The sequence below is a fragment of the Osmia bicornis genome, chromosome 5 (genome assembly GCF_907164935.1).
Source record: "Osmia bicornis bicornis chromosome 5, iOsmBic2.1, whole genome shotgun sequence".
NCBI classification, from domain to species: domain Eukaryota; kingdom Metazoa; phylum Arthropoda; class Insecta; order Hymenoptera; family Megachilidae; genus Osmia; species Osmia bicornis.
In genome coordinates, this window is record NC_060220.1 from 4,769,690 (window position 1) to 4,787,434 (window position 17,745).

Sequence of the window (17,745 nt, forward strand, 5' to 3'; positions counted from 1 at the left end):
TTCGAAGTTACAAACCGCAAATGTTGGAGAGTGCATGCGGTCGCATACGGTGGTAGACGCGTTAACAGGCCATGCACGAGGCGTATGAACGCGTTCTAGCGACAAACCGCTCGTCGTTCTATCGCGGCGTTCCCAAGCGAGTTGGCTAGTATTTTTAGACGGAAGCCAGGGTCTACGCGACGACCAGCAAGACGTTTTTCAGGGTAAACTCAGCCGGGGGCGGCGGACGATATCGGTATTCCAAGGAGGACCTCGAAGGCCTTCTGGAGGCCACGTGACTCGCTTTTGAATACCGTTAAAGCCGAGGAGGAAAAGGAAGGCTTGGTCTATCGCTGGGCTGGGTCAAGATTAGTAGTCTAACGATGCTTCGTGGCTGGCATACTTGTAAACCGATTCTTTTTTTACGGCGCCACGCTTGAGAACAGCACTGCTATCGAGCATATTGCTTATTGTTAACCCTTTTACGATTCGAAGCTTCTCGAAAGAAACTTAATTGACATACAGCTAATATTCATCGTAGAAAATGTATAAAAAGTAGACATGTTCCTTTTTGCATTCCAGTATGTCGATAGTTTCACTTTTCAATTAAGTCGTTACACTAATCGAGTTGAAGCGTTAATTCAACTTTTACCATATTTTTAATGTACACCAAATAGTCAATTTGCTGTGATGCATAAGCGATGCGGTAATCGGAGTAATCTGCGATCTAAAATTTCAAGAATCTAGGCTTCGGACGATGATCGAAAGAGAAGTAACGTTCAATTAAACAGCGAGCCAATTTCTTCCTGGTATTCACGCTTGAATCTGCATAATATTTGCGTAACGTAACAGATGATAAATACTTTTACCCGCTTCGCAACCGTGTGTAACTGGACTTTGTAAATCTGTAAATTCCTCGTTCCTTTCGCTCGGGATCGTTGTAAATTAGAAAAAGAAACGCGTTGATCGTAAATGACTTCGCGATCAATTTGCATATGTAAACGACAAGGTTCGTTGAACCGCGGGCTTAATTGTTATTACTTTATCGCGGGTATTTCGAGCGGGAAGCTAATTGTTAACGGTGTCGTAACAGAACAACCGTGTTTTATAGCCGAAATGAGCAACAAACTTGATGAAATCGTCGAGTGTACGCCTCGCGTAACTCGTTGAGCGACTTTAATGAACGTTCGATGCGGTAATTAATGGTAATTAGTTCAGTGTACGAGGCGATTATTCGCGAGATGCAGTGGCAATCGTATGTACGACCGTGCGATTTACAGTTACACGATACTCGGATAAAAATAACGCAGAGGTAGGAGGATTTGGCTACGGTTTATTTTTGAAACGTACGAAATTGTTCTTCGTTGAAAATTTATTCGCAAAATCGATCCGCTGTTAGTCGTGTCAGGTGGTAAAAAAGTGGATTGCTTCTCTTGCCACGATTACGTAAATCGTGCAACATTTAATTGTACCACAGCCTGATGTCGAGCAACGTTCGATCCTCCTCGAAGCTGTACGTAATCTCTGACATTCAAGAAGCAACGGTTGTCGGAGGTGTACAAATTACCTGGTAAAAGCTGGCGTTTATTGCAGGGAAGAGAAACTATATTCGACATTGGAAGAGTACAAAATTCATTGTTTTCTAGTTCGCGAGTCACGATAAATTTTCCGTTTATCAGTCGGAGGATTGGTTCCGCGATCGGTAACCTTTTTACCAAATAAAACGCGAATATGTTCGCGTGTAGTTAGCCGAAGTAGGCAAGAGAATGGCGAAGCAGGGCCGTTAAAGTCACGCGCGATCGAAACTGGAGCAACCGCGCGAAATGTCTGCTCGCTAGAAAGATATTCCTTCGACGAGGACAACGCGAACGTCGTTGAAATTCTATTTGCACGGACTGTTTGCAATTAATACAGCGATCGTACGCGCCCTGGAAAACGTTCCAACTTTTCTATCCATGATTTATTTATCCGCGGGAACGGGGTCCAAGAATTCTCCGGGCTCTTGGAACTGAAGCGCAGCGCAGACATTAACGGCGCTAGCTCGCCTTCCTTTCGATTTGCGCAACACGATCGTGTCTGTGCCTTTTCCAGTGGAAACGTGAAATTCCTGTCAACCGCGAGTTCAGACCGCGATTGCATCGAAGATTGAGAAATTACCAGGAACGAGAAATGAAGAGATAATTGTTCTTCGATCAGTCGACCGGCAAACTTGTTCGCGATAATGTTTGGGATGGTTATGACATTTTGTCGACACCTTTGAAAATCGATTTAGAATGAGATTATTTTGATGCTTGCTAAAATCGTTACGACTGAAACTCTGATGGTGCGTGGTGAAATATTGAGAATCATTTGAAGAGATTTCTCCAACCTATAATGCATCGTTGAATAACCGAACACGGGGATACAAACACATTTTAAGAGTGTTAAAAATTACAGATGCAGAACAAATGTAATTGGCTTTAATAGGTACTCGGACTTCAACTTTGAACCCAGTCTCACCTCGTAAGACCAAACAAAAACCAATTCTAATTTGCGAAACAATTGCAAGTAACGCCATTATCACAAAAGCAGCACGAGTTCAATTAGAAGTTTCTCAATGAAGGCTGCTAGAAACGATCGTTCAGCTAATTAGCACCGGTATTTTTTACTAAGGTACAGTCACGGCAATGCAAATAGCCTTCTCTTGATTAATGAGAATTATAGAAGAAAGGATTTCCTGTGCTCCTTACGTCGCAAGTAATGCTCCAAAGATTGAATGGCAGTGGAAGACTTCCGAATCGACGATTCCGAGATGTTATCAAGATCCGCACGTTCGATCGGATCGGTCCAGGTGTGTCTACAATCGCTGCCCATTAACGTCAACGAAGCTCGAGTGGCGACACTCGAATCTGATTTCCGTGAGCCCAGGTGCTTTCACGAGAGCACCGGCCTCGAGTTTAGCTCGCCTTTGATGCCACGACTGGCAGTGTGGCTCGTGGAAATTAAACGAAAGGGGAGAAGCTCGATTAAGGCGACAAAGGGCTCTAATTCGTCCATATGTTCCTAAGGGCGATTCGTTCGTTTCAAAGAACTTCTCTTAATTTTACTTTGATTAAAATGAATTTCATTCTGAACGCTTTCCACGTGAAATCAGCCTTAGTTATTTCGGTAAGCGAGGTAAATTTGTATCGTTAGAAGAGTGCATCGTACCAAGACGAGTCAATGTATCACGATTATTCTCGTTTGGATCGTGTACCGGATTAACTAAGCAGCTGCAAACTTTCACGCCGAAGAAAGAACACATTTTCCAGGCTGCTCGATGGCTGAGAGCACCGTATAGACGCGGGGAACGACAGATGCGGGGTTCCTTTATAATGCCACATTTGCGCGCTTTGTGGTCATGTTGCTTCTACGTCGCGAATGACAAACATTTTACGGGGTCATTAAATCACTCATATTCGAGGTCCTTCTGCCGTTAAGTTACGCAAAATGTTTCCGCAAACGATCGAGAAAATGGCGTACTAAAACATCACTGTCATCGATCGAATGGCAAGAAATAAATTTTCTCCGAGTTCAGTTAAATTTAATTAAGAAAGTCGTAGACTTAACTGGACCAAGTTTATCTGGCTACAAAATCAACTTACGATTCTAGTAACTCTCTCGAACCAGAACCATCATTGACCTCTGCTCGCAGAAATTTCACGTCTTCGCTTTCACAGGCTCGTCGTGGAAAATTTATAATGACCCAGGAGAATCTTAACGAAGCGACTATATTGATTCTCGTGGACGTCTTTCTCCAACGGACACGAGTGTCCCAAGGGCATAGAAACGATTTCCCGCAAATAAGTACCGCGCGCGAAGAGAGAACTCTTACTTTCAACGATTTCCGTTCGCGACCAGGCTAATCCAGCTTGCCAATCACACGGCAATTTTCCACGCGTATTTCAGTTGGTGAAGATGCAAAAAGGACGCGCAATTTCGCTTCCCCTTCTTTGCCGTTTCGATTCAGTCTGATCAAACTCGCTTTCAACGATGATCACTGTTCTTTCTATGGTTCTTCGTCATTCTTCTTTCAAACGGGGTTTCGTTGACCTTTGACTTAGAGAAGCTTTCAATCCGCAGATCAGACGATTTAACTTCGCGAAGGGTTTAAAAATTTGAATATCCGCGAATTTTAAAATTCCACAAACGTTCGACGAAACAATAGCTTGCATCGTTCGCGAAAAGAATTTCTCGATTCCCTCGGAATGCACCGTTAACCGTTTCACCCTGCACGTTCGTAAATCTCATCTAACGTTTCGCGTGCACGTTGCACACCGGCGTCACGTGGAATTTTCAACCGTTTCGGGAACACGTTGCAATAGAATCGCGATAGGAGAAAGTTATCGCGGCAGGTGATTTGTTACCGGGAAGGCTACGTCGTTCAGATTCGTCCGTCACGAGCGTTGCAACTCCCGAGTTGTCTGTACAGTTTCAAACAACCAAGATCGCTTTCGTTTTTCCAGTTGAAGAGAAGTCGAACGGAAGACGCCACGATTTTCATTTACGCTACTCGAAACGGAGCATTGTTTGCTACACGATGAATTAAAGTTGCATCCCGAATTACTGTTGCTTCTGGATGAAATTTAGAACGTACGAAATAGTTGATCAATTTTTGTACATTTTTAGAAAGTGGATTCTACAACATTTTTTACTTTTTTCTTACCGTGGTATGAATCGGGACTAAATTACTAATAAATTGGAATTTAGTTATGTGGCGATCGCCGCACGTTTCACTTCCTATCGTTCCGCTAGGAACGTAATCGAACGAGTCCTAAGAAAATTCCGCTTATACTTTCTCGCTGCAGGTATAAAGAGTTAACCCGCAAACCTGGTCGATGCCTTCGACCAGAAATATTCGCTTTCACGCTCGTTCGCACCCGTAAACATTCATGGCGAATCGTTCGTTAACAAGAAAGGATACGCTAAGTCTAAAATACGATGAATAATTAACGCTTCACGATACGCGAATAATCGTTAATGAGCCTTTTAGAGAAACTACGATTACAATTTCTCTCTAAAATTAATAATTTGATGGTGTACATTGATAGAGTATCAGGGAATCAGTGACAGGAGAAGCCCAAACAATTGTCGGGTGAAAATTCCAAATGACACGATCGCGGACAAGTTTGGCGGGATCGGTATGCAGCACTTTCTTGCATGAAATACCACGATGGTCAACAACCTCGTCGAACAACGATCGTCGCAGTGTGTTTGTCGTCGTGCAACGGGGAAGCTCGTTTTTCGTGATCCCCCTGTCGACAGGTCGGTTCGACTAGGAAAACCGGACCCGAAGCGCGTCTGAAACGCGAGTCGAGCTCGTATTTTCTGCGACGACACGTCCGGTTTCGCTGGTCAAGAATCTGGAAAGTGCCGCGACTACCGGTAACTTTATAAGAAAGTTGATAGACGCGGAAACACTAGGACCACTGGTCAAGGGACGCGACGATTAACCCTTTCTGCACGGTATCTTATACTATTCGGTATCTCTGCTATTAATATTTCATTTCAGACGATGCATGTATACGGGTGAATCGATGAAAGGGTTAATTTATGGCGATCGTGATAAAGGAAAGAAAAAGCGAAGGTATACTAATGGATTCGTCAGTAAGATAGTTTAAAGTTAGATCGGAGGATGCATAGATGAAGAGTTGTGAGCATCCCTTTGATAGCGATGGCGGGGAGTACCAACACAATCCCTTTATGATTGAAATTGTATGGACGAGTGATTTATTGCTCGATAGTAATTCGATTTTGCGTTTCTCTATTACATGTCAGATCTGCATGCCAATGATGAGGTACATTTGACCTTCGGAATTGACAGTCCATTTTCGAGTGCGTACACATACGCCGTGTTATAAATGATTGTCGATTCTTCAAATATATATGCACGCCTTTGTAGCGAAAAGGTTAAGCGGTTTCAATAAAAGTCTCGATTGAAAATCTTACATTTAGAAAGGATTCGTGAAAGATCATTTGAGAAGTTGTGTTGCTTGTGAAACTCACACACTCTAATGAAGAATGAAATGTTTATTCCTGAGGACTGTCTTAGAAAATTTCAGTTTCTCAGCTGAACGAGTTCAGAATTCGGTACTTTTATGTATGGATTATCGACGGGATTAGAAAGTTTAATACTCTTAACTTCTCGATGGTGGACGTCGCGTATCCGCGACTCTAGGTCGCGTTAATTGACGATTTAGCGTGTTAATCGTCGATACGTGCGGATTAATGGTCTCGCCGAGGCGACGCAGCGGTTCACCGTTCCAAACGAGGGACTTTGAGCACGCGGTTGGTCACGTTTTCATCTAATCTGCTTTCACGCTCCGACAATTATGCATTAGCACCGCGAGAGGCACCTTTCTACATTCCGCCATAATAACGACCTGCCTTATTGAGATTTTCCTGTTGCGTTTGTCTATCGGTCACCTTGCGTAATCGTCGACTAGAATATTTGTCGTGTCACGATTCACCGATGACGATCATCGATGGGTTGGTAATTGCAGACCGTGTCTTCCACGCGTTCTAAATACGCGCGACTGCATCCGGACGATATACCGTAACGATTTGGATTGTGTAATCGAGTGTTTATTTAACCGAGGGGACTGTCATATTTTCTGACGATGCGCGCAAGAAGCGTGGCTGATGCTAATGTTCCGATTGCACATCTTACGATGGAAATCACGATGGCAAAGAATGATAATGAGATGCTTAATGTGTATTGATTTTGAAACACTCCTGACAGCAAGATTTCCCTTGGAGAATTTATTTTCTAAAGCGCGCACCCTTTGCGATTAGAAATACTCCATCACCTAAATTGGCCCCCAAAGCTGCCTAATCGCGTTCCACGTAGCTCGTTACAAATTCTTCAGTAATCAGGCGAGAAATCAGCCGGGTGGTTGCGCAAAGAATTCGACCACGGGGTTATCGTGTTACAAGTAAATTAATTACGCGTCGTCGCGAACGAGCCGTGGCGTGTTAAACTCGCTTATAAATATGGAAATGCTACGAAATAAGGCATGCAAGCGCATACTTTCGCGGCGTTCCCTTCTCAATGATTTTCTCTAACGGGGACAAGCGATACACGTTTGGATCGCGGTGTTTTTCGCGCGATTTCGCAACCGAATGCGGGCCACTTGCTTTCGTAAGGATGCGGGCGAATTTTCTGTTGGCTAAGGATCGATAATCGCCCTGGGCCGTTCACGAGGATCGTTCGAGAGGATAGTCGACTATTCGCGGGGGAGCCGCACCCCGTATCTAAATGATTTCGCTGATTAAACGCGACGGAGAGAAAGCTTGCCAACATCCCCTGGCGGTATTTCACGCATCGTGCCAGCCGTTTGTAATCGACCAGGCAAATGCAACGCGATATGTTCAATATCCTAATTGAAAGTTCGTCGAGCGCCCTGGTTGCGGGTAGCTGCATTAACTTCGATTAACAACTGACGCGTGACAGCGAATCGAAAGAGATGATTATAGAAAAAGAATTATTTTTGTGTCGATAAATATTTCTTATTCCATCGTCCAATACTAAAATGGCAATCTATATTAACGATGCTCGTTAGCCATTGAGCAAACTTGCTTCAGCTGCTGCACGTGTCACGATTTCCGCTCGCTCGTTTCATCCGAGAGCTTAGAAAAGTGTTTCCGTCGGCTCAACACCCTAAGGGTCTTGGCCACGTGTTCGAAGAGGGCAAAATACAGAAAGTAGAATTCTTCTTCCCCTATATAGTGTTCCTCCGCGATAGATGCAATCAGTCGTGAAAAGTAGAAGCTTCAATCAGGCGTATCTTTGTTAGCAGAAATAGAACAATTCCTGAAGAATTCAATTTTCCAAATATCCCTCAACTTTTTCATTGAAAAATTAAGTATTATATGGGGGTTGATTGATGAACGGTTTTACACTCTTCACACACCCTATCACCACTTCGATTACGGGCGTGAATTTGTATTACAAGCTGAACATTTATCTCGATTTGTTCGATCCATTTATCTCGGTTTATGAGCGAACCGTTCATTCTGTCATCGTATCCCACGATGTACTTTCGTCACGGATACTCGATCGTCCTTGTTCCAGGATGTTACTGATCCATGTCCAACAGGATTTCACGCTCCTATCATCACTGGTGTGTATGTCGAGCAGAGAAACGGATACACGTTTATTCCTGCGGGATGTATTGTAAACCGACAGCTCGAATTCAATCTTTTACCATCATTCTTTTATACGGGGAAAAAATTTGTAAGGTACGATATAATGGAATGTCTTGGAAGTCACAAAATATAGCTGAATTGTGAAATTTCTCATAATCAACTGGTCTATCCTGAACACCCTATAGGTGAAGTAACGTTTGTGTAAACAGTTCACCTCCGTGCACAGACAATGTCCCATAGCGTAGACCGCGAGCTCCCCTGCTCATCGTTGCGTTCCTTTTCCCCATATGTCGATTTATGGCCCCGGCATTAGGGACGGTTCCGTGCCGCACCGCGGGAGTTCCACTTCGATTCGGAGAGAACAGGATATCGTTTCCATCCAAGAAGCAGGGTCTTTATTGTTCCCTTTTGTTACGGCCAGACCAATGAAATATTTCCATGTGTTTACACACAATATTGTATTCATGGCAAATCTGAGCAAACATTGCTTCAAGGGAGAACCGTGTTTACAAAGAAACCATAGAACTATGCACCGCCATGTTACATTTTGTTGAACCTTTTTCTATTACGCTGGCACCCTTTTCCGATGCATTATATCGGACGATTAACATAATTACAATAACATTCGAATGTTAAACAACGATTAATCTGTTACAGAGACATCTTGACAAAGGAAGCGACCTTGCCGAGGCGGCGAGTGCGAGCGGACTTCGCGAACTCGCGAGATCCTTGAAGCAGCACCTTCGAGGTTTCGGTTCCCGCCTCGAGGACAGGCGCGAGTATCTCGAAGACACGTCGAGATGTTGCCTGCTTCAGGATCGGGCATACGAGTGGGCCCAGGAGGCTCGTCTCGCTGGCGAGAGGGGGGCCCAACAATTCCTGATGGCCAGACCACCCCTGCCGCCCGAGCATTTCACGGAAATGATGGCGCTTGCCGAGAAACTCGGTAACGAGATCCTTATAGAACAATGTCGTATCGCAAGGAACAAGTGTGCGGAAGCTCTCGAGATGACAAGAACCACTTCCGCCCCCGGCAGTCCTGCCAGAAGAAGATCCTTCGCCGCCTCGGAATCCGCAGCGTCTTGGGAGGACAGTTTGACGAAGAGTATGTCTATCTTGTGATTCTGACATTTTTCTGGCTCATCGATGTTTGATTATTTTTTAGCATTCTATTTATATTTTTATTACGTTGCTATAAGCAATAGAAACTTGGTCGAATGTTAACGATATAATAAATGCCTCGTCGTGTCATTGGAAACAACGGGGACTTATTGAATACAAGCGATAACGGCGCTGCCCTACTTTCAGCTCACTTTATATAACCACTCCACATATTTCAAGTACGACAGATAGAAAATTCTAACGTTCACCGTTCTTAATACCTTTTACGGTATCTTTCGGCGTGTTGAAAATATTATTTGTACTCACCTCGTTACACTCGTTGCAAGGAAGATTCCTCTGAAATGGGCGATGGTCGTTTCAGGAACTTCATGGGATGACAGCGACAGCAGCGCATCGTACGCCTGTCCCATGGAAAGCGTAGGATCCACAGGAAGCGGCGGTCGACCGGTGCTGGACAACATCGCCGAGCTTCGGGAGAGCGCTGAACAGCTGCTGGATTGCTCTCCTCCTCGAACACCTCCGCGAAGTCCTGCTCCGCGACGACTAGTGAAGCCACCGGTGAACTCTCACCTCCACAGAGCTGCTAGCATCGCTCCTGGAATGAAGGCGAAAAAGTACTGTGTATTATTTACTTATATATTCTTTCTGCTTAATATTCTCGCTAACAAAAATTTCCACCAACCACGTTCGAACGTGGGAATCTGGTCCAGATTTCGCGTTACGTGTTCCTACGATTCCTCTTCCGTGTTCCGGACACTGCAACGCTAACAATGCATCGCTGTTTGCTTCTAATAATTCCGCGGTGCGATTATGCGAATTCGTTACGAGCTCGGCTAACGTCGTTAACCAGGAATTTCACCTTGCAGAACAATACTGCTTATAATGAGGGAAATGATACAGACCGAACGAGACTACGTCAAGTCGCTCGAGTACATAATAGAGGTACGAGTTTCTCCGGTATCGTTAACGTACGATGTTTAGTCGAACGCAGTCGCGTTATTAACCATCTTTGTCCCTGAAGAATTACATCCCGGAGTTGGTACGAGAGGACATTCCTCAAGCCTTGAGGGGTCAACGCAACGTGATCTTCGGCAACGTGGAGAAGATCTACGAGTTCCACAGTCAGCATTTCTTACGGGAATTGGAACAGTGCGAGCAATCGCCGATGAACGTGGGACAATGTTTCCTTAGACACGTAAGTTCCTACTGCTCCTATATCCTCGTTCTCTTTTTATCTCTCCCCTGAATTTCCCTCGAGTCTTCCTTGACATTCTTAACCCAACTGGAAACTTCAATTCTTGACGCACGCGTTACAGGAGAAAAAGTTTTATCTTTACGCGCTGTACAACAAGAACAAACCAAACTCGGACTCTCTGATGGCCGAGTACGGTACCGTCTTCTTCAAGCAGAAGCAACTCGAGCTAGGCGACAAGATGGACCTCGCTAGCTACCTGCTGAAGCCTGTTCAACGAATGGGGAAGTACGCGTTGCTGTTGCAGCAGCTGGTTAAAGCGGGTACCGATCTCTCGGAACAAACGTCCGGTAAGGAAGAGAAGGAGGAGAAGGAAGACGGTATGAAGCCGATGGTCGAGGGCGAGGCGGATTTAAGGGCGGCCGAGCAGATGGTACGGTTCCAACTGCGCCATGGAAACGACCTACTGGCGATGGATTCTCTTCGTGATTGCGACGTACGTTTCATGTATTACTTTCACTTAAAACAGATCAAACGCTGTATCACACGAGTCGCAAGGACTGTAATGTAACTAATTAACGATGATGTAGTAGAAGAGACAATCGTGCCGACAATGGCGATGGAGAGTGTATGTAATGCGTTCTTTGTCGTACCTATGTATCTTGATACGATGAGGTAACCATCGTGTAAATTTATAGGTGAACGTAAAGGAGCAGGGTAGGCTACTGCGTCAAAACGAGTTCTTGGTCTGGCAGGGTAAAGGCAAGAAGTGCCTACGACAGGTGTTTCTGTTCGAAGACCTTATCCTCTTCAGCAAGGCGAGAAGATTCCCCGACAGAAAGGTAAGACAATACCGTGGAGTAAATTTTGTTAACTTTCTATGTATACGCTTCGCCTAAAAACGATCCGTTCTTCGTTTCTGTTTCAGAACCTGGATATTTACATTTACAAGCACAGCATCAAAACGACGGACATCGGATTGACTGCTGTGATCGCCGACTCACCCACGAAGTTCGAGATTTGGTTCCGCAAGAGGAAACCAGGCGACACGTACACGCTGCAGTGCGCAAGCGAGGACATTAAGAAAGCTTGGACAGAGGAACTGAGCAACCTTTTATGGAAACAGGCGCTGCGAAACAGAGGTACGCTGCGATCTGACTTTACGTTTTGAAATATCACTTGTCCCGACGGAGTTTGCCGGCTCGCGACTTAACGAGTACGCCTTTTCTGATCAACAGAAGTGCGCCTGGCAGAGATGTCGAGCATGGGCATCGGAAACAAACCTTGTTTGGACATTAGGCCTAGCGCGGATCAGATCAATGACCGCTCTATCAGCGTAGCTCAACTCTCGAAAAGTAAGTACGATCGTGTAACATTATTCAACATTTGTTCAACGTGAGAGTGGACAGTGGCTCTTCGTCTCAGACTGTGTACATACGTGGCTAATTGATAGTAGTAATCGATGATACTAATTTAACTTGCTCCGTTGAAACAGCGCCTAGATTCAGAAACTCGATAGCAGTATCCATGTCAGAGGACTCGGGTCGCTGCAGCAGGAGGCCTCACAGTGTCATCTCTGTGAGTTCTTCGTCGAGTAGCGGTGGTAGCAGTGGCCCTCCCACGACGTTGAACCTCGGTTTGGACACGAGTCCCAGACCGCATCATCGTAGCACCACCCTCAACAGTCAGTGCAGCGTTGGTACGTAATTCTTCCACTATGAAAAGCATCAGTTACTCTTGCTCCGAGGCTCGTAGGTGTATCATGGTTGTACCAATGCGGTTGCAGAAAGCGGTATAATAGCTGATATCTCGATCGTCTCTGACGATGGTGGCGATGGTACCGAGAGGAGTCATTGGAACTCGACTTTAGAGAGCCCCACGTCCCATCTGCCGACGACGTCCACGCCTCTCCAATCGCCGACCAGCGCAACCGCGACCGGAACAGTTACCTCGGCCACTTCGTCCGAAAGCAACCTCACACCTTACGACCAAGACATGTCCATTAATTTATAAACATCGTCCCTGAAAAGGACGGCACCTTTGATTACAGCTAACAGAGTATAATATTGTCGATTCACTTGCGAGTTGTTAGACAGTGAATATACACAGTGTGATTCAATCGTGTGACATACAATTCAATGGATAATGACGATGATGTCCACAGCAGTGTGTACCGAGTAGATAATATATATTAGAGCGAGTATTTTCTTGAGCAATCGTAGTTCCACGAATGAGCCACACAAGGTACGAGACGAGTCTCGCATAATGCCGTACACAGTGTCCGACCAGATCGTTGCATTTACGCTTAATCACGTGAGTTCCGTAAACGAACAATCTGTTTACAAACCATTGCCACGGTACGCAATTGTTGTTTGTTCAGTGTTCGAACTAGAATCGGGTTAATACGCACTCGTAGACTGGTATTTTCGAAGAGAGCTCAACTTTCAAGTGAATTTTATCTTTTGATACGCTTCGATGTTTTCATTGATCTGCGCGCACGATCGCGTATTTTAATAGTTGTCACGTCTGGATTTGATAAAAAATGAAACCATTGATTTTTTCAGAAGCAAACGGCAACAAGTGTATTTTCTTATACTGTCTCCTCGAATCCACCAACGTGCTCAAGGAAAATCCTAGATAGAAAGAGATGTGTTCCAATGAAATCTGTTATATGTATGTGTACGGCTGCATCTTTATCACAATGTGCTCTGCAGCATCGTAAACGGCATGCACCGATTGCCATTATTCTCATTAACTGATTGGCATTCCTGATCACCAACGACTGAGAATCTCGTCGAAAAATCTCCAAATCCCTCGTCTGTGGTAATTTTTTATACTTTATTTATATTGTGTAGTTAATAAATATCGATATTCCATGTCCACGTTGTGTTCGCGCTTACTAGAAAAATGGAATTAAAAAGCAACTTAGGGAATCGTGATTCTTATTCGTTATTCTTTCTTTTTTTCTTCAATGAAACACCCGAAGAAACGTTTCGCCTACTCTTCAGGTATTCCATTCAATTGTCGGGATATTTCTTCAGGAATGTCAAAACAATGCGCACATATACATACCACTTTGTAACATAATGTAACATTAAAGGTTTATACGATATAACCGGCAAGATAATATAACCGATAGTCTAAATATTATTTCCAGATTATATATTAAATATATATAATATTATATTCTTTTTTATGTCAGTCATTTGTAATACCTTTTGTCACCTGTAGATGTAAACTCTAAACTCTGGCCTGTACAAAAAAGCCAAATTCTACCCTCTATCTCGTTCTTTTTCTTCGTCTTTTATTTTCTACCGTTTATTTCTCTCTTCTTCTTTTTTTTAAATAAAACATGTAGTTTGTGTTTAAGGAGTACATTGTTGTTTCTTTCTGAGAGACGTGTGGACGTTTTGGGAAGGCTTAAAGTTAATCATCAACTGTAAGCTTGACTTAAGATGATCCACACACGCGTTTCAACGCGAATTTCTTTTTTTTTACGCCCGAGAAGCTTAATCTTTCAACCGTGCAGGTTCGATTATGGTTCGTTGATGTATAAACAACAACACACAATCGCTTGTACCGATTTCTGACTATAATAATAGTCACGCTCGATGAACCAGCGATCAAACAAAGAAAAAATCACGTTGGCGCGCGTAACAAACAGCAATTATCCTGTAACATAATTCTGTATTGTTACGCTGCTTCTAAGCGAGTCAGTCGATTAAGCCATTGTTATTGCCAAGGTCTGTCAAGGTATTTCAATGATACCTCATGGATAGTGACCAAAATTCGTTTAGTTCGTATTATGGAGTCGAATGAAAATTGATGGTATTTAGAGAACGTAGTTTTAGAGCGTAGAACTTTACAAAGAATCTCCAGGCACATTTTGATGCACCCCTGCATTATCGATTCTTTTTTGTTGTATGAGAGTCGCGATTTAGTTGTACCATACAAATCTAGTAATTTTATCGAGAATCGAGATAAACATCTAGGTATTGTAAATTAGGTGGATCGAGATCGAAGGAACACAATGCGCATGCCATATGAAATCGGTGCATCCGGCTGAGCATATCCCGCCCTTCGAAAGTGAGACTAAGCGAATGAAAGTATATCGAAATCAATATAATTCTCTATTTTCCGTGGTTCTGAGTTTGGTGTTGCTTTTGAATTTAGGGATGTCGAATCTGATGACGATAATAATTGATAACACCTACGGTACCTTAAGAAATACACCGATAGTCACTTAATTGTACACGCTCGTAGATATTTATTAATATTTTTTTAAGTAGATCGTTTTAGTTTAAATAGGTTTAAGTATTCGCATTATTATAACGGAATGTATATATATATTATATATTTACATTAATAACATGATTATTTCAGTATTGTACTGTGTCTAACACCGATGTATTTTACTACTTGCTAAATATACTGTATTGGGTGCCTTTTGTAGCGAAGTTAAACCTTTTTAATTTATCTCGTTGTCCCTACGACTCACCTTGAAAATATACGTTGTACAAATGTGTGAATAAATTCAAGATCCATTCCACGTGGTATTTTGTCCAAAAACTAACACTTAACACAAATCGACTTGATCACCAAAAGAATTCGTACACGACGCGACTACGCGGTATGGAGCGTCCTCCATCTTGTATCGAATCGTCGATCGATATATCCGCTGCGATACTTAAACGATTCTTACGCGGTAAATCGGACGCTCGTTTACCGGAGTGACGCGAAGCGCAGTGGTTCGGTTGTGGCGTGTACTTATTCGTAGAGTTGAACATTTTATTTGCAAAAATTATTTACAAGCAATAATAATCTCTCAATTTTGTGTACAATTAATGACTCTAACGTTTTGTGTAAACGCGAGGCACGCGATAAGCATCGAAAATACGTGACGCGAGTGCTCCGACAAATCTTCAACAAGAGGATAAAATACAACTTTCTTTCGCATTATTGTAAGTACATTTCGTGGATAAATTATATATATCATATATGTCGTTGACATAATACATACTTGCAATAACGTAATTCTAATCAGTCAATCGTATTCGTTTCGTTAATATCAATGTCAAGAATAATTCATAGATGTTAATGCATTGTACAACCATATAACCAACAAATCTAATATTTCTAACGACTTAGAGAAATTGTTAACTAGGACCTTTGCAATCTTAAAAATAAACTTTGGTCCCAGCGGATTTCTCGCTTATTTATATGCTTATTTAACATTATTTTTTCTCATAGTATACATTTGACTTAAAAACTTTGATAAGTTATTTAGTTGAAAAAATGTATAGCAAATTACAAGCCATCTTTATAGCAATATCTAGGCCTCAGATCCATGGTAATTTTAGTTACGTACTTAAATTTTATATCAAACACTTAATTCTAAAAATGATATATTGCACTGTTGGTATCAATGTTTTGGAGTTAGACAATAATGCAGACATTTTTTTTCTTTGTCTTAATGCTGCTATTACATTTCGACATGGGTCACAACTCTTTCTTAGTTTCATTTAAATTTTCAGGCAACGATGTTGATTTTTGTACAGAAGTCTGTTCAGTCAAACTTTGTTTCATTGTACTTCTTGATTTTTGCATTTCTATTTCCTTCTTCTTTAGTAAAGATGCTCCAGTAAATCCTATGTGTATGAAATTCATTATAAATACTGTAGATAAAAAATCTAATAGTATGTAGTAGACCATGATAGTAGGTGTAGTATAAGAGTACTAACCTAAAATGCCACAGCCTAGTGCAGTTAGTCCACCAACTTTCAATCCTGCTATTAAACCAACTGGTCCCCCTATACAAGTTCCAATCACAGCTCCTGCTATAGGGTACATAGCAACCTTGTACCTTGCAGCTTTCTCAAGGAACTTTCCCCCCTCTATTACATTTACATGTGTTTCTTCTATATCATCTTCTGCAGTATTCACTAGTTCTTTTTGATCCTGATTGCACAAATAGAATATTACTTTCTTCACAAATTGAATAAATTGAACAACTTACATCCACAATTTTGTTAAAATCAACAAACAACTGATGCAAATGATGTATATCTCCTTGTAGGGAGTTCCAGGCATGCAGACATGCCTGCTGACGCTGCAACTCTTGTTGTTCTTCCTGCAACTGGACATATCTATTGTCAAGTGGATGCTCTTTGGCTTGATCTTTACTTTTGGGTAAATCTGGTGGTGAAATGGGCAAATTCAACTGCAACTCTACAAGGTAAGTCTGTTAGTATTATTAATAACCTTTGTAGCTGCAAAGTAGATTATTCCTTTGTTACCTAAATATTCATTTACTGCATTCATGATACTCGAACGAGCATTACCAGTCAGTTTATCAAATTGATTAATGTCTGAATCTAAAACTTGTGCTCTAAGAGTATCCATCTGGTATAATAATTCTTTAAGCTGTTTTATGATCCTTGATACATTCATATGTTCTTTGTACATTTTCTCCCAGTCATGTTGGGCTTGATACTGTATAAAAACAAAAAGAATTTACATGTAAACATCGATCACATAACCAAAGAATCACTGAATACGTACTTTCTGAATGTTACTTTTGTGTCGTTGCAACAAACCAACATGATGTGGTATAGCGACGTTGAAATTATTTATTTGAATTTCCAAACGCCTAATAGGCTGTTTCAAAGCGATATTTTCCGACGAAGACGACATATTTCCAGTGTCTTTTATGCAATAAGTTCTTTATTCTCGTTCACATTCCTTTTTTCATATTTCACGAAACACGATTTATCGTAGACGTTCTCGTCGATGCATCGTAATTTATATTGTTCGAACACCGCGTTGAAATGTTCTTTTTGTTGCAAAATATTAATTACTTATACTGGTAGCAACAGCAATCGTTTACGACACCATTAATTTATTTTCGTATCGTCCGAAGTTCAAAAAAAAACATAACCAATCAGCTTGATTATTCGTGAATCGCACGTACTACAGTGTAGTCATTCAGATAACGCCACTGCCCTCTGCATTCCATATTCACAGTCACTTTTCTTCAATGGCTCATTCAAGAGATCGAAGGTGGCAGCATTCGTATCGTTTTCGTTCAAGAAATTTTTCAAATATGTTTATTAAATAAAATACAAAGGGGTCTTCTTTGATAAGGACTTTAATTAGGATTTACACATTTCATCTATGAGAGTAATTAAAATTTTAATAGGATGTACCAATTTTTACTTAGAGTGATGTCCCTTAGGGTGAAACGTTCATCATGATTGTTAAGAAAGAAAATAACTCTGGTCTTACAT

At 42.1% G+C, this 17,745-nt stretch overlaps 2 protein-coding genes across 4 annotated transcripts in view; one reads left to right on the top strand and one right to left on the bottom strand.

Annotated features, from left to right (window-relative positions):
- LOC114880410 (puratrophin-1-like) overlaps positions 1-14,922 on the top strand; it is a 193,485-nt gene extending 178,563 nt beyond the window's left edge. For all 3 annotated transcript variants that reach the window (XM_029196401.2, XM_029196409.2, XM_029196424.2), the window contains 10 exons: positions 8,803-9,250; positions 9,629-9,881; positions 10,134-10,209; positions 10,289-10,462; positions 10,584-10,955; positions 11,158-11,301; positions 11,388-11,601; positions 11,698-11,814; positions 11,955-12,158; positions 12,246-14,922. In XM_029196401.2, coding sequence (XP_029052234.2) covers positions 8,803-9,250; positions 9,629-9,881; positions 10,134-10,209; positions 10,289-10,462; positions 10,584-10,955; positions 11,158-11,301; positions 11,388-11,601; positions 11,698-11,814; positions 11,955-12,158; positions 12,246-12,472 — 2,229 coding nt within the window. In that variant the 3' untranslated portion in view covers positions 12,473-14,922. The remainder of the gene's footprint in view (positions 1-8,802; positions 9,251-9,628; positions 9,882-10,133; positions 10,210-10,288; positions 10,463-10,583; positions 10,956-11,157; positions 11,302-11,387; positions 11,602-11,697; positions 11,815-11,954; positions 12,159-12,245) is intronic.
- A 311-nt stretch (positions 14,923-15,233) lies between these two features.
- Positions 15,234-17,423, bottom strand: LOC114880434 (syntaxin-17). The gene is made up of 5 exons (XM_029196434.2): positions 17,021-17,423; positions 16,756-16,951; positions 16,476-16,687; positions 16,201-16,417; positions 15,234-16,107 (listed from the first exon to the last, which is right to left on the bottom strand). Exons 1-5 carry the CDS (start codon positions 17,150-17,152, stop codon positions 15,959-15,961), a joined length of 906 nt encoding a protein of 301 aa, XP_029052267.1. The 5' UTR covers positions 17,153-17,423; the 3' UTR covers positions 15,234-15,958.
- Between the last annotated feature and the right edge of the window lie 322 nt (positions 17,424-17,745).